The sequence below is a fragment of the Brienomyrus brachyistius genome, chromosome 15, assembly GCF_023856365.1.
Source record: "Brienomyrus brachyistius isolate T26 chromosome 15, BBRACH_0.4, whole genome shotgun sequence".
NCBI lineage: Eukaryota > Metazoa > Chordata > Actinopteri > Osteoglossiformes > Mormyridae > Brienomyrus > Brienomyrus brachyistius.
The window spans coordinates 17,697,768-17,723,269 of NC_064547.1; the positions used below are offsets into that span (position 1 = coordinate 17,697,768).

The 25,502-nt window shown below is 47.0% G+C and overlaps 1 protein-coding gene across 2 annotated transcripts in view; it reads right to left on the reverse strand.

Moving 5' to 3' along the window:
* lrp8 (low density lipoprotein receptor-related protein 8, apolipoprotein e receptor) overlaps positions 1-25,502 on the reverse strand; it is a 91,393-nt gene that overhangs the window by 14,320 nt on the left and 51,571 nt on the right. For both annotated transcript variants that reach the window (XM_048976087.1, XM_048976088.1), the window contains 4 exons: positions 15,163-15,291; positions 4,511-4,885; positions 2,043-2,165; positions 1,586-1,705 (listed from right to left, as the gene is read on the reverse strand). In XM_048976087.1, coding sequence (XP_048832044.1) covers positions 1,586-1,705; positions 2,043-2,165; positions 4,511-4,885; positions 15,163-15,291 — 747 coding nt within the window. The remainder of the gene's footprint in view (positions 1-1,585; positions 1,706-2,042; positions 2,166-4,510; positions 4,886-15,162; positions 15,292-25,502) is intronic.

Here is a 25,502-nt window from a genome sequence, read left to right on the forward strand (position 1 = left end):
GATTTTTTTATTACAATAATCCTATCTATATGTACGCACTTATTCAATTCAGGTTACAGTGATTCAGAACCTGATACGGATCGTGTCTGTTGTACATTGTGTAATAACACACGTTCACCCAGCGCAACACAGAAAGACAAAGATGAGCAGCGTCTGAGCTGTTCGGCTCTGAGATGTCAGATTGGAAGTAACCGATCCCAAATTCTCACCCTACGCGCTAGTCCCATAATAAAACCCACAATACCATCCTTCTTACATGTAATTTATTTATCTTGTGCTTGTAGCCAAAGTGGCATACATTTCTGAGAGTCAGTCCTCAGAGCATCAGGGCAAATCACTTGGCCCACCACGGGATTCAAACCGGCAACCATCTGATGACAAGCATGGCATCCCGTCCCGCTGAACCACACACCTTCCCCAGCAGCACTGACGTTCTTGAGTTGCCTTGTGATGGTCTGGCATCCCGACCAGCATGTCCCCTGCCTCATGCCCTGTGTTAAGTAGGATAGGCTCCAAGCTCACTATGACCCTGTTCTGGATAAGAGGTTATGTATGATCTCTGTACCTCCAAGGACATGGATGGGCTTTAAAATTTTAATGTAATAAACACTAACACACTAATGCAGAGTGGTGGCTCTGAGGCTAGGGATCTGTGCCAGCAACTGGAAGGTTGCTGGTTCAAATCTCATAAATGCCCAGAATGATACTACTCCATTGGGCCCTTGAGCAAGGCCCTTAACCTGCAATTGCTTCATCCTGGGTATGATGTTAATCTACACCCAGTCCTATAAGGAGGTCCTCCAATCATTAGGGGAAAACGTGGGGGTTGGTGACAGGATTGGCACTCCAGCCACCAGGAAAACCTCACACTAGTCCATTCAGACTAGTGTGGTGCTGAGGTCTCACCCCCCACATGGCTGCACTCAGGTTCTCGTTCCTGAGGTGGTTTGCCATGTGATGGATGCGGCAACGCACTGTATGAGTGTATGCTCCTTACACACTGTATAAGTGTATGCTCCTTACACACTGTATAAGTGCATGCTCCTTACACACTGTATCAGTGTATGCTCCTTACACACTGTATAAGTGCATGCTCCTTACACACTGTATCAGTGTATGCTCCTTACACACTGTATAAGTGCATGCTCCTTACGCACTGTATAAGTGCACAGTATAAGTGCATGCTCCTTACGCACTGTATAAATGCACTGTATAAGTGCTATATAAGTGCTTACACACTGTATCAGTGCATGCTCCTTACTTAATACACTAATGTACCCAAATGTCTTGCTTTGTTGTCTACAGACTGGTGGGGGGGGCATCCTCCTATCATGTTGGCCAAGCTGAGTCTCTCCCCACAAAAAAAGTGGATCCCCCAACACCCCAAATCAGCGTTTCTCACTTTACTTCCTCCGAGCTCCAATCCAGTCAAGAACACCAAATACCTGGTAGAGGTGAACTGGGAGCTGGGAGGGAGTACAGTGAGGAGCGTCTCTGGGTCCCGGAGGACTGGGCTGAGAAACATGATCATAAATCCATCCCCCAGACATGAAAGCAAAGCTCAGACGAAGGCGTTGGCTTTTACCGCACTCGAGAGGCTCGTCCGACCAGTCCTTGCAGTCCCTGTGGGAGTCGCACACCCTGCTGCTGTCGACACACTCGCCGTTCCTACACATGAACTTCAGAGGTCCTTCACACTTGCTCGCTAGGGAGTGCGGTGGGGGCAAAATAAAATAGGTGTTTTATTACTTTGCCTGGGAAAGTCAGATTAAAAAAAAAAAAAAAAACTCAATTCACTGAGGCCAAGTGGGACCTGGAACGGTGAGTTTAATTCGTTACTCGGCCTCCACACTTAATTGACAATTAAATAACGAGTCTGCCTGAGCCCACCCTCATTTGAATTATTAATTAACATGCACAGTCCAATGGCTTTAACTCTTAATGGTCGGCCTTGTCTGGTCGTGGATACACAGTTACGAAGGCAGAGAGGGGAGATCTCAGCCCATAATGAGAGGAGAGAGAGAGGAGGAGCAGCGACCCACCATTGACACATCCGACCTCGTCGCTGTAGTCGGAGCAGTCGTGCACCCGGTCGCACTGCTTGGTGCCGTGGACACAGGATCCGTCGCCGCACTGGAACTCGTCCGGGCGGCAAGTGGGCACGGCTGCAGTGGCAAGACAGCAAATGTGGAGTCAGTTGGAGGCGGGGTCATAGAAAGGGGGCGTGGCCTTTGCTTTACCACAAGGGTCAGCATGCTGCATGTTATTTTACCATTCATAATTAAATTTCCGCACTTTGGGGACACTGTGATCTATGCAAACCCACACACAGGCATAAATTATGGGGAGGGGGGTGGAATTCGTACACGGACATAACAAAAAGTTCAACACTATATATACAAACGGATATATACATTTACAGTTTTACAGTTATTAGTTATCCGACTGTCTGCCCAATACAATAAATTCTTCTTTGATATATCTGTCTGCTGCTTGTCTTGCAGTACCGTTAAATATTGACTCGGCACATTTTAGAATCGATCTCTGTCCAGTTTGGAGGGTTTCGCTTCCTGAACCGGCCCAATCGCGATCGCAGGGCTCCCAAGAAGACCGTGAAAAAGCAGATATCGCGACTTCGTGTCGCCTCTGGAAGGCAGCATCGCACACACGATAAGCAACGGAAATAAATGATTACCCCCCTCAAATCCATGCTAAATTATGGCGTGCCGCTGTCTGGGGAGGAAACGGAAAGCCCAAGTGATGAATGGCTTTCAGACGCCTCATTTCCGAGGGAGTGCCCGTCCGGCGCTGCGCTCAATCCGTCGAAGAACTACAACACTTCACATAATTGCTTTACCCCTCATGCATCTTGGTGTAACATTTGCATTTAATAAGAAATATAGAAATATATCAGCGCATGCTCTAGCCGCAGACAGAGAGTCCTCTGTATTAAAATAGCTCAACGAACAAAAGGCTATACAGCTGCGTAAAAGATCTCACCAGTACTCAAAACGCCACCTTTTTCTCTGCTCACCTGCAGCGACAGAGGCGGCGGCCGCGGAGCACCAACCTCGGGTTCGAGGCCGCGCTCATACACCACGGCGTGCCACGGTTGCTAGGAAACCCCAGTGACAGGCGCTAGACATTCAAGGGCGCGTCTTGTCGGTTCACCGCCACAGCGGAACGTGCTTAACGGCAATTTCATAGCAAAATACATTTTTAATTTAAAACACCCCTACCGACAACTGGGAAATCAATACACTCCGTATTCAACAAGACAGGGGCTGATATCGAACCATTTATGAACGTTTCTGTGAGGTGGCCGCTAATTCATCCAGATTGCACCATTAGCCCTGTATCACACCGATTTTACCACTTGTGGATTGTTGCTTGCTTCTTTGTTTGCCGTTCACACTTTACAGACATGGTGTTAAGCGAACCAGCGTGAACCAGGACACCTAGATATTTCACCAGTTCAGTGAATCATCACAGTAAGAAAGACGGTGAGCCTCATTCAATCAGAAGTCATAGATCTCAGAGATTCACCGGTCCCTCTCTCAATAAATCACACTACTGAATCAATTATTACCCTACTTGTTTTTCAAGGACAGTTACCACAGAATATTATCTTTTGCTAAAAGTAAATATCCTGCATAGGCAAATGCAACATCTCTATTTTGTGAATTTTAGAAGCTTTGTGTGTGTGTGTGTGTGTGTGTGTGTGTGTCTATATATATATATGTTTGTACGTTTAGCCAGACCTCCCATACAGGCAAACTCCGAAACACCCAGACACGGCGTATATTACAATGACACGGGCAGCACAAAGCCACCCACGATGCGTTTGTACTGGGGGGAAAAAAATCAATATTTCATCCTCAGATACAGCTACTCAAAGAGGAAGAAAAAACCTTTATTCTCTCATTACAACTTGTCAGATAATAGATGAGACGTTGAGCGTTTGAATTCGGGAGACGATTTCCACAAAAGCGTAGATAGAGACGACTGCCTGTGAGGTTCATGCTTCTAGATAAACACTGCAGACAAAACGAAAAAATCCCGAGGCAGTAACCCGAGAGAATGGTCAGGGCTAACGATCGAATGCAAACAAGGATCTGGAGGTAATAAGGCTGCCGTTACAAAGCTGGCACAGCTTGGTACATTACCACAGTTTGGCACAGCTTGGCATGGTTTGGTACATTAGCACAGTTCAGCACAGCTCGACATAGTTTGGCAGAGCTTGGTACATTAGCACGGCTCAGCATAGTTTGGCACAGTTTGGTACATTAGCACAGTTCAGCACAGCTTGGCATAGTTTGGCAAACCCTGGTACAGTTTCACAGCTCAGCATAGTTTGGCACAGTTTGGTACATTAGCACAGTTCGGCACAGCTCGACATAGTTTGGCACAGTTTGGTACATTAGCACAGTTCGGCACAGCTCGACATAGTTTGGCACAGCTTGGTACATTAGCACAGCTCGAACCTGAACCCTGTTACGCACATCCTTACCGCAGTTGGCCTCGTCGGATTTGTCCTTGCAGTCGGCATCTCCGTCGCATTTCCAGCTGAGATGGACGCACTCGCCGCTGCCGCACTGGAACTCCCCGTTGGGGCAGCGTGGTTTTTGGGGCTCGGCGCGCCGGCCGCAGCGTTCCACGGTCTCGTCCGAGCCGTCAGCACAGTCAGCATCGCCGTCGCAGCTCCACGGGCGCGGCACGCACTCTGAGCTGTTGCAGCGGAACTCGTGCGGGCCACAGGTGGTCGCCGAGCACTTCTCCTCGTCGCTTCCGTCGCCGCAGTCGTCAGCGCCATTGCACAGGAACTCAGGTGCAATGCATTTGCGGTTACGGCACTGGTACTCGCTGGGGGGGCAGGCTTTGCCATCTGGGGAGTGGAAATGAGACACTAAAGTAATCCCTAAGACTGATTCCCACGGACTGGATCTTCTGACTACAGCAATGTGAATGCGGCGGGACTTTTAACAACTAAACCTCCAAAAATCTGTAGTCAGCTGTCATACTTGCCTGATCCAGCCTTAATAGGGTCAGCTGAGCCATAGAGAAAACATCCAAACAAGACCGAAAGTAGTAGTTTATGGTAGTAACCTTTTGTTTAGTGATTAGTTTGCTACGAAAGGTGCTATCTGTGATGCCATGTGACTTCCACTGCTGTAAATAGAAGCCCATTACCATAGTAACACTATTTCCATCCTTGTTAAGGCTTCACTTTGTAAGGACTGCCAGCACCTATTCCATAATTTTGAACACAAACCTCATAAGTAATGTGTAATCGAGTTGAGTGACTATCCCCGGCTCAGGTTTTACAAAACCAGACAGACATTCCTCATTTTACTCGGACTACCATGGCCACAAAAAGAGAGGAAGTTGCTGATTTAAGTTCATTTGTTCACCTGCCACGTTAACCTGAATGATGAGACCTCGAGTTAAACGGGAAGACCTGAACCATTTCACTGAAAGACTTAGAGCTTGGCTCCAGGAAGCTCCCTGGCACGGGGATTTGCTTTGGACAGGCTGCTTCCACGACAACTGCCTGCAGATAAGCAGGCCGGCCCTGACCTCTCAGAGTGCTTTATTGCAATCCTGGCTTTGTACACGCCAGTCCACACGAGAGAGAGTGCAACATCGCATTTCCCCGCCGCTGCACTTAAGCCTGGAGCTCAGCTTGGTAAATAATATAGCGAGCGTGAAAACGCACGGTTCGGGTCGGCGCCTCCCCTCGGGTCACGGTGCCACCGTGTGAGGTAGGCCAGGGTCTCACACACACACACACACACACACACACACACGCGCCATGATCGGCATGCCCCTTCATGAAACCCCTGCTCTACAAACAGCCCATGGCTGAGATCTAATTTCACACCGATGATAGGTGGGTGGAAGAAAAGCGAATAAAAAGCACGTACGCACGGAGAAATACAAATGACACTTCACTCATCCGAGGATTGGGGCTCGAAGATCCTTTCAGTCCATTAAAACCCCAAACCTCACCGGGGCTGCACCCGCGGAGGCCGTCCTGAAGGGGGAGGTGCAGGAAAAGGGCAGCAATCTAACAGCAGGCCGGGAACATTAATGAGGAACATCACCCCTTATCTATGTGCCAATCCAATCCAGGTCTGATTAGTCGCATCACTGAATATGAGCATGAGTTCTCTGACCCCGGGATTCACGGTCTGCTGGAAACTCGTCCGCAATCGCACTTCCCACGGTGTATGACCTCGATATGCTATTCTCTCCGCACCACCCAACTTTCCAGACCGTGTCATTCAATAAGACCACCCACCCTCAGTGGCTGACATGCCACGTTCCCTGTCGTCAGGTGTGTGAACAGAGGTTGGGCTTGTTGCTCTAAAATGCCATATCAGAAGCTCAAGTACCAGCTGTGGCTTAATCGAACACCCCCCGGCAACCAAGAGGACACGCAAATCTAATTATCTCAGTTTCTGTTCTTAGAGCAGTCACCATCCAGGGCTGGCAAAGTAGGCCTGCATGATCTTCAAACCTACAAGGGACTGCAATACGTTACCAGAAAATTGTCTTAATCAGCATATGTGGGAGCATATGCTATAGTAATGAAGAACATTATTGCTAATCTTATTTTTGTTGTCTATTTATGTACTGTTTGCCGTGTTCACTTACAAAGTAATGGGCTTCAGTGCTGGGTCTGAGCGTTTCGGAGTCTCTCGTCAGATTAAGCACAACCCAAAGCATGCAGCCGGTCTCCACTCAGTCATCGAACCAACCCCCCCCCCCCCACCCCCAATCCTGGCTCGTGCCTCGCCTGTTTCGAGAGTTAATGTACCATCCACCGGGAAGCACTGTGTGTCATTAAAGCAATGAGCATCTCCGAGAAAACTCCCCCGGGGGGGGTCTCAGCACGTCACTCACAAAAGAGCGACGATGATTGATGGCCCCACGTGAGTGGCGGCCGATTGCTCTGCCACAAGGAGCCCCGCAGGGCCGCAGGAAGCCCTGGGAGGTGATGGAGCAGCCCGAAAAATGCCCCTGCGATGAAATGTTTTCTGGAGGAATCCATAAACAAAAATACTTTGGGCCTAAAACTGCTGACGTCACTTGATACTTGAACAAATAAACAGACAGACAAAAAAACAAATATGCAGACAAAAAAGTAAACAGACAAACAAACAAATAGACAAACAAACAAACGAAAAAAAAAAACATAACCACCTCTGACTGCGGTGTATGTCAGCTAGTATGGAGAAGGAAGAAAATACCCCTTGAGAAATCGCTACGTATTCAGGTTTATGCAGTAACGTGGTACAGTACTTCCCAGGTTTCCCATCCATACGTTTTCTGTACCCACTTGTCTCGTGCAGGGTTGTGAGGGTCCGGAATCTCAGGATCGTCCCGGCGCAAAGCAGGGAACAACACAGGATGGCGCCCATCCGTCACAGGGCACAGACCCTACACACCTACAGACGATTTGGCAACTCCTACTCACCTAACATGTTTTTGGACTCTGGGGGGGAAGAACACGCAGATCCACAGTCGGGGCAGAGACTCAAACCTCGGCCTCCAGAGGCGTAAGGCAACAGTGCTAACCACTACGCCTGCCCCGGCCAACCTTTTACACCATGGAAAACCTGCAGCTTTGAATCATGATGTTGAATAATTATGACGTGCTCCAAAATGGGCCAATCAGGATGACCATCTGCTGGCCATTCTCTTAACTCTGAGTCAAACATAACTGAACCTGATCTTAGACTAAGCCGGTGTTGAGTGCTTGGGTGCCGCCACAAGCCTTTCAGGTCCGCTCCACCTTCCCAGCATCCTCCGGGAAATGCTTGGGGTCATGCCTTGTTCTAAGGAAACCTACTATCTCGAACACTAAAAAGGGCCATCACATTGCAAGCTGGCTCCGGTAGCCTGCTCACAGCGTACCCCCAGCGCTCAATGTCCCGGCTAAGCCAAGCACCGGCGGCCTCAGCGTTCCTCGAGGACCCGTTTGATCATGAACCTGCGGATTTCTGATGGCGGAGGAGGAGGAACGGCTAATTGATGCGAGCGCTGTCCCCACATCCTGACAGACGCACCAGCCTCCCCTGCTTAACACATGCTGCATGAATATTCACGGCAGGGCTGAGGAGAGCCACGCAGTCTGGACTGTGAGTCATCTCCAAAAGGCCCCTCAGCCTTTGATAATTAGAAGCTCGTGCCTTTTTAATTCCTTAAACCCCTCATGGATAAATCGACTTCCCCAGCCAAAGAAACATTCGCTATCTTTACAGCCCCAAAAATGCTGTTTTTTTATATACATTATCAATGAAGTTCATTCAGATCTAACCTGCACTGAGCTGTTCAGAGATCCCAAAACTATCTGTGGGATAAAAATCAGGCTACTTTGTGTCAGGAAAAAAAATGAGAAAACAAACGTTGGGAGGGTTCTGGAGGCTGTTAAGTAGAAGGATTCTGCGGATCATTCCTGTTAATTCCCGTTCGTTCCTGATTGCCCAGCCCTTATGACAAGGAAAGCGAGTGTCCCGCTGGACGGCAACTATATCTTCAGGTGAACAGGAAAACCAACGTGGCACATAAGTACCAGGTTCAGGAAACATGGGACACGGGCTCGCCAGGGTTGGCAACTTTGGTCAGCTGACAGGCATGAAATTTTCAATTCGAGACAAGTCTACACATGCATTTACATGTACGTAATAAATTTAACGTGTTCGTAGGGTTTACGAACTACCCCAAAGCTTTTGATGTAGATAATTTAGGTTTACAATGGAATAATATAGATTTGCTGTAAGATTTATCGCGTGACCGTTAGAGTCTGTAAGCGCGAGTGTCATGCTGGATGACAACTCAGATTTCGCGGTTAAATAATAAGGACAGAAGCACTTACACGGGTACAAGGAACCTAAATTGGGTCCCTCTATACCGCACTGTCACTGGAGCAAAATAATGCACTACACACGCGATACGTACATCGCTAGTACTGTAATAACTTTGACGATAAGGGTCACAACCAGATTTAGCAACAGTGCCAACGATTATTTTCTAAGAGGCATATCCAGGAATATCAAGCAATAGATACTCAAAACAGCCCATTTCCTCAACTTTAGCTTTATTAGCAGGTAATAGCAAGTCCGTTAACCGATTGCCTTTATAATCTCTACGGGAGCTAAAACGAAGAAAAACAATCAAAGAGGGTAATGATGGACATCGCATACAAGCACAGAGACGCAGGGCACCTCGCTGGCAGAATAAAACCGAGTCGTTAATAAGCGTCCCGTAAGCTGGGATGACGGATCATCACCGACCGCAATAAAGCGGAAGATATTGCGGCCGAGAGGTGATTTGCGCAAACATCAGCGGCTGCTGCTCGGGTAATTAATTTAATGTACACGCAATTATGGCGTAATCTTCCGGCATATAGACGAGATCACCGCGGTCTGATTTCCATCAAGACGCTATAAAGCCGGGGATTTACCCAAAACAGGTGCGAATCCACCTCCAAAACCTCTGTGAAAATCAAAGCCATCCTTATTTGAATAAATCTTCGCGAACAAAAGTACTAACCTGTGCAACACAGCATAAACTCCCTTGAAAATTATCATTTTCATCGTGTTAACGAATCAGAAAAGTCCGTAAGAAATGGTTTTGAAAATCCGGTACATTTATAATAATGGAAATATGACCGTAAACATAACGATTTGCCTAGCTGTCACGATCAGTGAGAAAAAAAGTTCAGAAAGACCAAAGAGACAATGGATATTACTGGTATTTGAGTGAGAAGCACTTATTCTGGGTGTAAAGGGTAGGAAAGACAAAACGCAGGAGCTATAAAGCAAGATACTGCTGTCCCAAGGGAGGTATCTGACCCATTACGGCCAATTTTCCGCTCAGATACGGCAGTTATATAAAGGTGACTTGCGAAAAAGGCCCTCATCGTGATCGCCAATTTGGCAGGACTGAGTAAAGGCTCATGCATGTCAAGGCTGTGACCCATTACAGGTACGAGGTACCTGGAATGAAGAGGTGCAGGATGTCAGCCAACCAGGCTCATAATTAGATGACAGCGTTTGCAGACTGGGAGCGACACCAAAAGTAGCAGTCACAGCCAGGCCAGACGCATCAGTGGGTCTTCGTGCTGGACAGACCCAGCTGTTCACCTTAAAGACCTTCGTCAACTGAGCCCAGAATCTCCACAAAGCAGACTGACTATAAATAAAATACCAATTTCATGCACCTCTGTGCAGAAGATAAGGACTTGCACCGCAGACATGAAGGTTGCTGGTTCCAGTCCCAGACAGGGCCATGAATTGAACCACTGCAGTAAAATATCCAGCTAAAAATATAAAATATAAAATGGTAAAAAGTCACCTTATATAACAGTGTCAGCCAAGAAAAATGTCCTATAGACAAATAACATCCATCGATCTTCTAACCACTTATCCTGGTCAGGGTTGAGAAGGATCTTGAACCTGTCCCAGGCAGCAAAGGACACGCTAGATGGGATGCTAGTCCATTGCATGGCACATACACACACACCCACACACATGCGTACACACACACACAGACACAGCTTAGGTATGTATATCCTTGTGGGGACTCTCCATTCATTTCTATGGGCATAACCCTAATCTCAACTACGACAGCCTTAACCCCTACCCAGCCCTAACCTTAACTTATAGCATTTTTAGTTTTTTGTATTCATAGATTGTTATAAAACAGTGTTTACCAGGCAATGTCCCCACAAGGTCAAACCAACAAGTTCTTATTACATTGTACAGAAATTTGGTCCGCACAATATAATATATGCATGACCCCCCCCCCCACACACACACACACACACACTTTATCCTACTGTATGCCTTTGGACTATAGGGGGAATCCAATATGACTGAGGAGAGCATGGAAATTGCACAGGCAGTGCAGAGGAGGGATTCAACCCCACACCCTATAGGTGTGAGGTGACACCACTAAGCTATCTACCCTCATAGAAAAACTACCCAGAACCAGTTTTAATAAAAGATTAATAACTGTAAGGTAAGAAAGGCAGATTATTAAAGACAATGGCGACGTATCACGAATGCCAAGGGGACAATACCAGGGGTCTGTATCCCAAAGCAGGATTTCTTGCTTAGCGAGATAACTTGTCAGATTTAAGATAGTCTGGGCTAAATGTAAGTGAACGAAAATAAAGTTAATTCATCCCATAGTACTGACAAGTTATCCAGCTAAGTAAGAAATCCTGCTTCGTGATACAGGCCCCAGATCAGTCGACACTTGCTGTGCGTGTGCCTGTTTATTCATAAATACATCTCATCCTCTGATTTCTCTTATCACACACTTTTTCCTCCCAAAGGCTGTAAACACTTATTTTTATTAATATACTCATACATTTCCTAGTGGGACTCAAGACACACAGTGTCCTCAAACATGCAATTTTTTTTTAACCCTAACATCATCTGTGTTAACAGATCCGTTAAAATTGGGCGTCAAATTACAGCTTCATCATTTAAAAACATGCTAATTTCAAAAGCATTTGTATGATTTATTTTACTAAATAATTATAAACACTGTAAATTGTGGTAAAATACAAGTTTTCTACGCCACAGTATTTTCAGAAGCTGCCTTCCCTGAATACATTTCTAATAAACTGCTGTTTTTGAAGTGCACAGCCAATTCTGAAAGACAAACACAGGAATGATAATCGTAACATGCATCTAAGATGCAGCGATTCCAATTCTGTCCCCTGTCACCAGCTTCCTTGCCTCCCACATCTACGGCAGCTGAAACCTGCTTTTCCATACATTTTACTTACAACTGCTCTTTTTAACAGAAGCATAGCAAACTGAGATGTTTTGTACCAGGCCATAGTGGGAGGTATCCCAAGCGTCCTATTCAGTTTCTGCTGTTCCAGCAGATTCAGCAGGAGGGAAAAGCAATGATTCGGTGGAAGATCTACTTCAGATTGTCCAGAAGATGGTTTGTAATTAAACAGCGTTCAGAGACTCATGACAGGAGAATGTCGTTTAGAGATGTTCCCTTTCTCACCAGCATAAACGCTTACAGAGGCAGGCAAGGTCATTTTGTCCACTTAGTGCCTTGTGTCCTCCACTGACGCATCATTGTTCTGAATGAACAGACAGCAATCATGCTCCATGTGTTGCAGTCTTCAGTATTCTCAGTCTTTGCACAGGAACATGTGCCAAGATGAACCTACTAGGTGTTCCCCACTGGAGAGACATTGCACTGTTAATCTGGGCTTCTGAGAATATCTAAAGAGCCATTTCTGCAGATAGGTGTTCATTAACCCAGAACAAACATGGAAAATTATTACACCAGGAGAACAGGGTTATCCGGAGAGGGATTCCTCTTTTGGGTCGGCATGGTGCTGCAGTGGTTAGCATTGCTGCCTCATGCGTCTAGGCTCTAGGCTTTGAGTCCTCGCCCTGGCTACATGTGTGTGGAGTTTGCATGTTCTGCCCATGTCGTCGTGGGGTTTCCTTTGGGTGCTCCGGTTTCCCCCCGCAGTCCAAAAACACGCAGAGGTTAATTGTATTTCCCAAATTGCCTGTAGGTGTGCATGTGTGAGTGAACGGTTGTTTCCTGCCTTGTGCTCGTAGCCTCCAGGATAGGCTTTGGATCCCTCATGACCTTGAATAAGATAAATGGTAACAGAAAATAAATGGATGGACTCCTACCTGCCTCAAAACCTCAAAAAGTCAGTCTTCTACCAGGATTTTTCCCAGAATTCCTTCTGTAGGCTGTGCAGCCATCTAGCAAAAACACTCCTCCAGACAGCGATGGGGACAATGGGCCTTCGGTGCTCCCAGCCCCCCCCACACACAAAGCTGCCTTGATCTGGCGGACATGATTGCAGAGCAGAAGAGATCTCACTGGATCTCAGAACGCAGAGCACCACTCGTCTGGTGAAGGCTGGGATGTTCCGCACGGCAGGCTGCAACTTACCCCAAGAGAGGGGTTTCGGAAAGATATGAAGGGATTTCTCTTTATATCGATATTTAACAAAAATGGGGCAGGAAACATCAAGTGCTTGTTTATCACAATTACATATTTGAAAACACAATATTTTTAATGAGTCATGCTGCACTCCCAACCATCGTGAAAGCAGCATCATATTTCTAAATTCTCGGTGCCAAAGCGAAATGATTTCCACCTCAATCTCTCTGAGGTTTTGTAAATAACAATTAAAATACCCAGAAAAACAAAAGCCTTGAATGTACCGCAATCCGCTCCAGTCTTTTGATGTCCAGAAGTTGAGCGTGAAGGTGTTCTTCAGGGAAGAAAAGGATAAAACGCTGAAATAAACCTCCGCTGGCAATTGGACGATTAAACGTAAAAGTTGAGTACATTTAAATGAATGCAAGCACTTTTAAAACACAAAAAGATCAAGGGACTTAATTATATCGAGGTCTTAAATTAATACGAGTTCATTCCAGCTGAGATATGGGACCCCAAAGAGTAGGTGGACCGAACAGAGGCCTTTCTCTGAATAACCATAAGTGACATTCTTTAATCTTTTTTAAAAAAAACATGAATAAAAGAGAAACATTACAAGACAGTTACCTTTTACACCACCCCCCCCCCCCCCTTTACATCCCCCCTCCCTCAGCGTCTGCTGGACAGAAAGAGCAGCTCAGAGAGCGGGATGGTCTACATCAGGCCCTGATTGGTTCGCATTCTGCCCACATGGGACACTAAACACTGGAAATGTCACTCGCGCACAGGAAGCCAAAGAAACAGGCGGCGCGTGTCGAAAGGGGATGCAGAACATGCTAAGGACACGCTTCCAAAGCAAGCGGCACATTCACCCACGCGTCTCATTTACATTTATTTAGCAGACTCTCCTACATTTTTGTGAAAGCAGGAAGAAAGACTGTTTGGTGCTATTGGGGGTTAAGGGCTTTGCTCGGGTCTTGACGGGAAAACGTCTCTGGGATTCGAGCTGGCAACCCTCGGAACACAAGGGGCGCGTCCCAGGTCCCGAATGCAAGAGGAAGGGGCCTTAACCGCGGTCAGTGCCCCAGCATCGGGACATCGCCTGCTGTATCCCTGAGCGAGGACACAGTACGCAGAATGGAGAGCATACAGCAGACCCAGCACTGGCAGGAGAAGGGCGAGATGGGACGCCCTGTTCTGCGGGAGGGGGCCGACATGTGCCGATCCATTATTCATCCCACATTCACAGCCTGGATCACAAGGGCCGCCCAGCTGTCAACAAGCCCCGTGGGGGTTCGGTTTGTTTAGGAACAAATGGGGGGGAGGGAGCTCCCTGGTAACGCTTGAACCATACCACTCCTCCCATAAGGATCTCAGTTCAATCGCAAAGGCACCATCACGTGCACGAAGGGGTATATGGCGCGCAGACAGACATAATGTATGAATCACGGGGGGGGGGGGCTTCTGAAGCCGACACGGGGTGTCATCAAGCAGCCTGCCCCCTCCACACAGATGGAGACGTGTGCCCACAGTACCACACCAGCAGTGCATTGTGGGACATGTAGTTATGCTCCAGCAACCTCATCCAAAGCACATTCACAGTGGGGTTCCTTCCATAACAGTGCACCCCCCCCCCTCGCCCCCCACCTACCCACCCAGTTCCTATGTCACACAAGCTTGTAATGACATACAGAAATCAATTTTCCAGTTTGTCATGAACGATTAAGCTCGAGAAACGTGTATGTGTATGTCAATGCGTTTGGCACGTGTAACATGAGGTAGCCTGACAGGGACTTGGGCGTCCAGATGTATTTTAAGCGGGGGGGGGGTAATTAAGTCACGTGAGTAAAAGGTGCTGAAACGAAAGGATTTGAAGGTGCAGTGCTGCGATACTCATCATTAGGCACGGAAAGTCTGCATACCAAATAATGCAAAATGGTCCATAAACATGCAAAGTGTCCCTTTAAAAAAAAAACTCATTCATCCTGAGAAGCTAATTTGGAAGTCAAATAGTGTTAGTTTATAAAATTTCTGATCTTGGATGATGATAATAATAATTGGTACTTCATTGACGGCCGAAATCAACTTCTACCTAAGATTTGGCTTTAAGCTGAGGTGAGGCCCCCTGCTGGCCATAAACCAACACTACACTAAATATTAAATAAAGGTTCTGGTTCTGCTAACCAGCTCCCGACTGCGATCCCTGAGACGTACCTGCCACGCAGGCCAGCTCGTCGGCGCCGTTCTCGCAATCCCGCTCTCCGTCGCATCGCCAGGACAGCGAGATGCATTTGCCCGAAGAGCCCCCGCAGTCGAATTTCTCGGGGGGGCATAACTGTCGACCTGTCAGGGAGGAGGGGGCAACAGAGGGAATCATTAGTGAGGCGGAAATATTCACTGCCACCCCCAGCTGAAACAGGCACCTCACTTCATATTATACATGACAGGATGAATGGTTTGCAGGGCATCTATGTTTGTGTGAGATTTGTTCTGGGGCTGATCGGGAAACTGGGCCTTGATTTTGAGTTATAATGAAGATTCTGGGGGGGCAGGTGACGATACAGCCAGGTCACGCTGAGGGTGACAGACAGGGGGCCGGTCGACGGCACGTTTCCCATTCCTGTATCACATGGTCAATTTTAATATAGAGAGTTTTAAAATTCCAAATAAAAATGTTTCTCTCCCAGCATGCCGATCTGCAAACACTCCCTGCGTTGGGGGGGGTTTCTTTGCTCTGGCATAACGGACTTGTTTCTTGGCAACATCACAGGGGTGCTAAGTCCCAGAAGCTTAATTTTATTTTTTTTTAAATTTCCCTCACAATTCCTCTCCCCTCCAAGGGACACACCACAGAGTGGGCATTCAGACCTCATTTCAGCTATCTCCGCATCGGTGGATGCCCATTGTATCGACGTCCGCCATTTTCCTTGCCCCGGACACTCGATATCTCTGTGGACAATGGGGGGCGGGGCTAGCCCCTGACTGCACACGGCGCAGGGTGGGACCTGCTTGGACCTTATGTTCCCGGAGCTGTGCCTTCCTGCTCGCTACTTTTACCAGACTGCCTCTCCAACTGGCGAGAACCCATCCCATACTGGCAAAGTCAAACTGACCAGAGGAAAACTAGAAGGAAACTGACTGGACATCTAGAAGGATTCAGCAATTCCTGTCCCATAAATTGTGAGCAGAAATAGAGAAATCCAGGCAGGAATGTAGCCCGATGAAATAAAACATTCATCCATCTTCCATAACCACTTGGTAGTACAAGGCAGCTAGTTGGCATCTTCCACATAAAATTTGGGATTCAAACCCCCAACCCTGAAGACTAAAATATGACCCACAGACATACAAGCACCCCCATAACATATGGTCTCATATCCATTATTATATACTATTCCATATTTCTAGATGTTTTGATGACAGATATAAATTTACCCAATGGGAGTCATAGCAAGTATAGCTGCGACATCTTGCAGCTCCATGTGTCTGACGTGTAGGAAGTGAGGTCTGAGGTGGGAACGAATCCCATCTCCACGCATGAGCACACGGATCCTGTCAGGTGGGAACAGACACGTGTTGCCAGAGGACTGGGAATGCAAGGGGGGGGGTCATTACTATAGGCTACCAGAAGCATTCAGGTCTCTGAAATACACATCCACAACTGGTCATGTGACCTGCCCCCCCAGTCAAGTTCTGGGGTGTTTTCTGCCCCAAACCCCGAGAAAGACCTCAAATACGACGAACCCAAGAAGAAGCAAATGCTTACTTGTGACCGGAAAAATCTATCATAGCGTAAGTGGGACAGACCCCGGGAGGCGACTTCCACCTGACAGGTAAATGACGATTCCGGGAGCAGAGACACATTGTCTGGGAGGTGATACTGGGCTGTTAGTGTGCAACACGCCTCACCATAGCAACCCAGAGCAGCAGAAAATAAAGATGGACCATGCAGGAGGAAACAAATGGTGTAAGTGGTGCATTTTCCCTTCCTACTCGACCACAGACAGAGATATTGCCCCCCTCCCCCCAAAGTCCCAAAACAGAAACACAGCCTTAAAACCTTGACGTCATAACCACTACCCCCAAAGTTTAAATCAAATCTGACACCACAAATGGGGTCCGACAGCAAGCTGAAGCCAGTATTTCTACTAACATGGCACAGCATCCAGCTACAAGAGGCTGCATTCTAACCCGAATTAGATGGGGGGGGGGGGGGGGGGGGGGGGGGAGAGAGGCTGTTAGAAGAGGACAGCGAAACACTCAAAATAAAGAAGGGACCAGGCCCTGTCCATCTCCTCTAGAGGTCTTTGGAAGAAGCTCTTCAGATGGTCCTCAGGAGGTGTGAAGATCCGGAGACAGGCAATAGATCTGCCGATGCTCTTTGGATGACTCAATTCCCACCCCCCATGATGCACGGCTCATTGCAGAACAGCTCAGTGCCATGATTGATTCCATTACCTTGCAGTCTAAAGCAAAGATAATCAGATTGCTGTACAGTTTGTGTACATGACGCTAACTCGCTGCCACGTGGATCTTCCTTATCGTACAGTCTCACTGCGCGGGCTGAATTCATACAAGTCAGTTCAAACAGAACAAAGGGAACAGAGTTCGCAAATTCGCCCCCGTCAGCAGACACAATAGATCACGCGAGCGCACATCTGTGCCGCGCCGCGTAGCCGTGGACGTTAGCCTCGGCTAACGCGTTAATGAGGTCGTAAACCTCTGGACGTGGGGCGATATTGAACCGGAGCTCTTCCTAAGCCATTTCCCAGCAGGCACATACAGCCAGTCTCAAAACTGCATATTTCCGGAAAAAAAAGGTCAGTGTCCATGGAGAAGTCTGATCGCGACAATGCCATCTGTTCATAATAGGAAATAATCAATGGGACGAAGAATAAAGCAAGAACGGCAAATAAACAGCTGCATCGCTAAACTAAAACAAGGTTGTGCAGACAGCCTAATAAATTAACGGCTTAAAGGAACAAATGTTGCAAATTTCCACCACTTTTTCAAAACACGTGATTAACTACGGGACTGTGTGGTCATTAATACACAGCGTCTATCTTTCCATCCTCCGAATCCTTTAAACGAATAAGCCAAAACATAAGCTTTAAAGAGGAAATCCGCCCTGAAAACTGATTTGATTTATACGCTGTATTTATTGCTTTCAGAATCGATGCCAAATATAACCTTTTCAATTCTGAGTAATAAAACTGGCCTTTTCTTTGTTTGTTTCCCGGAAGGAGGAGATGAGCCGGCAGAAACAGACGGCGGTCCGTCTTATTTTCAACATGAACTTAATGACGTGGGAATGTTATTTTAACAGGGTAAACGCATTGATTGGCAGAAGGCAAAAGAACTGATGTTTACACAAAGCAAATGAGACCAATACTGACATTTTGAGTTTTTTATTGGTTCTGGATTGATTTTGCCTTTCAATCTGTTTCTTGAAATATCATACAGTTTTTTTCTTAATCATATGCCAGTAAGATTATGCTAAATACTATTAAATTCAGATTAAAGGCTTACATAGAAGGCTAATTGTTGGATGCACAAGCTGGATTTAGGAATGACAGAGAAATGAGAGAAATCATTACGAACACACAAAGGAAAGGGAATGCCAGAAGGAAACCAACATGTGCTTAATTGATTATAAGAAAGCCTTTGCACGCGTGACCATGTCAAACTCCGGAATGTTCTCAGGAAGATGGATGCCCCAGAGCACCTTACTGACCTTATGAAGAATCTTTATCACGGACAAGAAGCCTTGGTCAGCAGAAAAAACATGAAGAAACTGTATAGCTCTTGACTGTACAGGAGGTCAACAGAGCTGCATACTAATATCATACCTATCGACAGGGCTGTTGTTATCATATTGGGCCCCTGAATCTAGCCAGTCATATGTTCCAGATTTAAGGCCCCTGTTGCTTAAGAGCCCTGGGATTTTTTTCTAACTGCCCACCCACCCTCCCCTTTACAGCACCTCTGCCAATTAAGAGCGCCTATGAAAGGTTGATGACATCACACTTATTAAGAAAATGATCATATGAATATACTTATGAGGACAATTAAAGAACAGAGAGGAAAGACTACAGCTACATGTGAATAAGACAGCAGTCATGACCGCTGGAGCGGCGGCTAACATCAGACATCGAGATTCTCTTTAATCAACAAAGCATCCAGTAGTCACAAACTAGGCAGCAAACTGGACCTTGGGAAACCTCAACGACCCGGACAGAATACAGAATATTCCGGAGGAATGCGATCTATATGATTGCCTGGAGTTGACATTGGCTTGACAGCAAATAACATAAAAACATTAACCTTTAACATAGACGTGCAATGGTTCAAATATCAAAGAAAAACATTAAACACAATGATATTTATGATGGTAAAGCATGACCTCAATACGTAAGCTGAGTCCCGGACTCACACAAACACAAACCCCTCACACAACAGGAAATCATTAGTGTTCGAGAGACTTCGTTTCGTCTTACCCTTGACGTCTCGATTCAAAAGCTCCCTACACAGCTTATACATTTTTCCTGTCAAGTTAAAATTTGTTTTAAAATCCATTATAAATCATTATGGGCAAATCAGAAAATTTAGATGCAAATGTTCCGACCTCTGAGATGTACCCTACTAACAACCCTTCACATCAAACTGTGCTTTCTGGTTTGAAACTTAGAGTAAGAATTTGTTTGCATTTGAGCTATTTTGTAACTTCAGGAGATTATATCGGGTTCATGCTGGCTTTCCGCCTCTGAGGGCTCCCCCTATTGTCCATCGTCATCATTGTCAATAGCCAACGTGACCCTATGTGCTCCTATATGGAGCAGGTCGGGGGGGGGGGGGTGATTGCAGACTGATGTAAAATTGATTATATTGGATTATAATATTTAATTATTATATTTCATATATTGACCATGATAGCTTCTTGGGATTTATCAACATTGAGGTTGAGGAATCGCACTCCAGTGCAAGCAGCCTAACCCCAAATGAATGTGGAGCCGCCGACAGATCGCTGCCGTGCATGATGGTCCGGAGAGAGCGATTCCTCATTTGTCATCCACCTGGCCTTCCGGAGGAGGCTTCACTCTCCAAAACTCGCGTTCGTTCTTTCTGGCTCCTCCGCAGAACTTCTGGAGGTGACATTAAACACCCACCCAGCTCTGTCTGCTGAATTATTTATGAAGTCGGCGCATAATCGATCCGGGGGCAGGCCCCCGAGCCCACCGCCTCCTTCTGGGCAGACGCTCGGCCCCGTTCTACATTCACCGGCCGCCAGGGTAAACAGGAGGCGACAGCTCCCAGCGCTCTGGTTAAATGTCACGCAGGGAAAGTGCTCCTCCATTACTGTGTATGATTATTCAAGGATTTAAAAAAGAAAAACGGTAGGTAAACTAGCATTAAACATTGACCTAGCAGAGATACCCGATAAATCAGGGGTCATTTTAATATAGTTCAGCATCTCCCAAGTACTAAAAGATCATGCCTCGCTGCTGCTGCATCATTGTTTATTATTCGTTTCGCGTTTTCACCTTGCCGGCGGGATAAATTTTTACCTTTAGCAAGTGCAATTTGAATACAATGCTGAAACAAATGGTCCGTCATGCTTATGAAAAGCATCTGCTAACAGGATTAATTGTGTTGTTTTTTTCACCCCCTCATACAAAACCTTGAGCGGAAATTGACGCGGCAGTTACTTCTGCGTTAGAGAAATCCAAAATCACCCGCCAACCACTGCTTTTCCCCTCGATTCCTCAGTAACTCCGACAGGTTAACCAGTGTCCAGCCACAGTTAACCTGTCAAAGTTATCCGTGATGTCTTAATGTAATCACAACTATTTTCCCTTTATAGCCAGTTTTCCCCATTTTATTTCATAATGATGTTATATAATAATTTTAATAAGTAATCCAAGGATGCTTCATAACCATTTGTTACCGACTGGCAGTGCAATTGTCTTAATTAAATCGTCTTAAATTGCTCAGTCCTCTCTTAATTTGGTACTTCTATGCCTCTGAACATCTACGCGTTTTACTCCCGCATTAATTAAAACGATGTTGCATTTAATACTGAAAGCGCCACTAATGAAAGCTGCCGCAAAATTACGATACGCAGTGCGCCGTTGGCGGATCGGTTATTTCTATCGCTGCATGTCACAGTGCTAACTGCAGCTCGTTCGAGACAGTAGAGGATGAGTGTCACACACTTGCAGTGGAGCCTTCAGCCTAAAGAAAAAAAATTATAAATACAAATGTGTATAAATATGATATCACATTAAACAATGAAGTACAGGAATCAGATTTCAGTGGCTCCAATTATACCAAATACCAACGATTTGCATATATTACATAGAGAGTAAAATGCATTAAACTGGTAAAATGGTAATTGCTTGGCAGCAGTATGTTGTTAACACATTAAAGAAGGGCTATTTATAACTTTAATCAAAACAATGGGTTTGTTCATTCTAGGAGACACTAATTTTCTTGGCATGAAGTTTGTGGTGGGGGGGGTCACACCTTAATTTGTTTAAATTCACTGAGTGGGACCTTTTCTCGCAGGCCCGGTTGGCACCAGAACCCAAACAGGTCAAGGGGAACATGTTTTTCCAAAGGGACTTAATCAGAACTCTTGCCCTAACAGCTTGGTGAGGCACTAATCAGGTCACGGCGACACTGTGGGTCTGTGTGGGAGACCTGGGCAGGCATCTGGGGCCGGGCCCCGGGGCCCAAGGCATCTGGGGCCGGGCCCCGGGGCCCAAGGCATCTGCCTCGCTGCTGGTGTGTAGCCGCAAGGGAAATCACTCCAGGAAGTACAGCTTGAAGCATGAAATTGAACCCATCCAGTGCATCTGACTGAAACTTCCCTTCATATTCAAAATAATTAACAAGTAAAACTGCCTCACCGCATAATAATGGATCATTTTTTTTGTCTCCGACTTCATCTATATACAATTCAGCTGTCAGAGGAAGAGTTCGGCTACCGGGGATAATTTTTAGAGTGGCTGATACATGCAATTTCCCAGTATTGGAGGGGGTGACACATTTTGAGGTTCGACAGCTGATAATTGCAGGGTTAAGATCTAACACAGTACGGCTCAAGGGGGTGTACAGTCACTCCGAAGCCGATGGGGACTGTAATGCTAATGAAGTACTGCGGAGCACCGCAATAAACAAGCCTTTAAAGAATCTTGACGAGCACTGCAGCATTAGCCGTCAGAGAAATGCGCGCTGTAAGGATCCGACTTTTCTTTAACCCCTTGCATAGTTATGCAGTAAGACCACGCCCGGAACGACGCATCTGAATTTGCAAGAACCCGGGTAATCTGGCGAGGAGAGGAAAAAAGTGGAGGGAAGTGAAGAATGCGAAAAGAGGACTGTATGGGATGGAATGGGGGAGGGTCATCAAGAAGAATAATGCAGTCATCCATCGTCAGAGCGCAGCCCTCCGTAGCAATATGCGGCATAATTGTAGCGTAATCAGGAGGCACCAGAGCTGAGCTTCACTGTGGACAAAAACAAAAATCCAATCATGGAGTGAGCCCACAAACAGCGGCACGGACACACCACGCTTTTAATACCCACAATGCATTTAGCCGAAGATTCCGTAATCACCAGAGCTTCTGACACTACTTCTGGAACCCGGACTTAATCTGATTTGCGGCCTCCTGGGTTTTGCTATTGATTCTTCGCTGAGGGAAATCAATCATATAAGTCACGGTATCTTAGCTACTGGTGGCCTCGTGGTGGGGGGGCTGGGGGGAGGCAGCATGGTCGAAACCATGGCAGGAGAATTACGGGGGACTAGTGAAGGTAATGCAAGGTCACATGAGCAGACGGCCACCAACAGACAGATTGTGGGGCTTACAGAGCTGTAGGTGCCAAGTGCAACTCAAACCTCACATACCGGACCCTCCCCACACAGACGGCCCTGAATGTGTGGGATGTGGGAATAGCCCTGTATAGAAGCGAAATGAAGGCTTCACTGTATCGATGTTTCTTTTAAATGCCTTATTTCTTGTTCCTTATTCATAAAATAATCAGAAATGTGCATTTTATATATTAAGCAGATGCTTGTATCCAAAGTGATATACATTTCTGACATTTCAGGGTCAGCCACACATATGGACTTGCCGTCGGGAGTTTCTCGGGTTTCTCCCAGTCGGCGACACACAGAAAAACATACGACGGGAAACCCTCCTCTTATAGTGAAATATGAAATTGACAGCAAATTCCTGCTTCTTGCCGATCTGCTCCGGATCACACAGTCCCTGGAGCAACTAAGGGTTAAGAGCCTTGATCAAGGACCCAGTGATGACAATGCCAACCATGCTGCTGACCCTGGGATTTGAACCAGCAACCTTCCATTCACAGACACAGCAGCCTAACTGACGGAACCACACAGGTGGCCCCATAACTATTGGAGGTTACCCACAAAACACTCTCAGTATCATTCTATCTGCCAAAATAACTTACACTGTAGAAGGGTCGTGAGCTGCTGATGTAGTGGTGTCACAAACAGACCATATTAATTCATTCCCATTTAAAACCACCCGGCTCCATCTCTTATGTCCAGTGTTTTTATGACACTAATTACGCCCGGGTCCAGCTATGTAATTCTGCTGCTAGATTAGCTAATGGGCCTTGTTTGATATCACCAACTCTACAATCTTTTCATGCTAATCTGCTTTCAATGCTGTCCTTCCCTACATGAGCATTTGATAAAGGCCTGTAATTTTAATTTTTTAGTTGTACATTAAACTGACATTGTATTCAAAGCTGGGTTCAGTTTATACTGTTAATAAACCTGAGTTCATAATGCTTCCTTTATTAAAGCTGTATGTCTCCGCAAGTGTCTTCTGGGAGGTCGAGCCGACAGCTTCACTAGTGACCTGGGGGAGGAGCCCGCCATTAATCTGTTTATGACACGGCGACCCCTGTGTCTGGCTCCGCCCACTTAGCCACATGACAAACGATCGTCACGGCGATTTGGGCTCATGGGCGAGCTGGACACCCTATCCCAGCCGTCTCTGCTGACCCGTCGTTGGCCCCTGTACAATCATGCCAAAAGGGGCCCTTCTTCTGTCAGAGTGGCAATAAGCCACAGAAAGCAATTTGTTGGGCAATTGGGATGGGTGCCCCGCCTTTAATGGTGGGGGGGGGGTAGTCAGAGGACGATGCGATTTACAGCATCAGCTTAAACGAATTGCACCCGTCCTGCGGTTAGCAAGCCCCCTCCCTCCTCAGAGGTAAAACAATGTTTTATTTGCTATTCGCACAAGCAGAGTAGAGGTACATTGGAATGTTGCCTTTCAGATCCCTTCATGGTCTCCTTGGAGACACATATATACAGAGAGTGAAGCTTGGAGTCCGAACACAGGGCCGTTCGGCCATCTATCCAGCTCCCCTAGGGCATTTCCAGGGGTTATGGGCCTTGCTCAAGGGCCCAAAAGAGATGTGAGCATGGAGCTTGAACTGGCAACCTTCCGATCACCCACTGAGATATACGCTGCCCCCTAAAAGGTGGTGGGGGGTTTAAAGCTGGGATTTGTTGGAACCAAAAAATGGTTCACACACTTCCTCACGAGCTAAAAATATGAAACAAAACACAGGTGAGGGCTTTATTTCGGCCGCCGACACTTTTGGCATTTTTGGTTCCTGGCGCTTCCCAGCGGCGCTGGGCCGATGTCGCGGGCGGCAGGAGACGGCGTTACCGCGCGCTGGGGGCTCAGCGCGGCATGTGGGTGGTGCGGACGCGCGGCGGGGATGAATATTTCAGCTGGGCTCTTATGTAACGGGAGACTTATGACAGGAGAAAAAAGATGGTGTCAGGTGGGTGATGCGGGGAGAGGGATTGTGGGAATCAAGGGGCTGTAGGGAGATGGCTGACGGGGGGGGGGGGGGGGATATGCCACACACACACACACACACACTCACACTCACACACACACACACACACACACACACTCAGACACGCACGCACGCACACGCACGCACGCACGCACGCACACACACACACACACACACACACGCACACACGCACACACTCACACTCACACTCACACTCACACTCACACTCTCACACACACACACACACACACACACTCACACTCACACTCTCACACACACACACACACACACACACACACACACACACACACACACACGCACACACAAATACATCAACGTGATTTTCCACTCCGTCTCACTTTCTCTCCACTTACTGAGCCGGATGCGATCCTGCTTTCGGGCATCCAAATGGAATGTGCTGGAATGACTCTTCCGAGCCAGGGAATGGGCATGGCGGGTGTTGCCATGGCGAGAATAGTGAGAACAGGACCAGTGTCTGCATGTTAACGAATAGCGGCAAAACCCCGACACGCACATGTGCCTTTTTACAAGAGTGGGGGGGGGGGGGGGGGGGGTCCTCGCCTCGGTCCCAGCGGAAAAGTAAATCAATTAAGGAGGGAAAACATGAAGCAGGATGCAGCAGATGAAAATCCAAGGGCCCTCTGATTAGGAGGTGGGGTGCAGCAGGGGGGGTCATACCG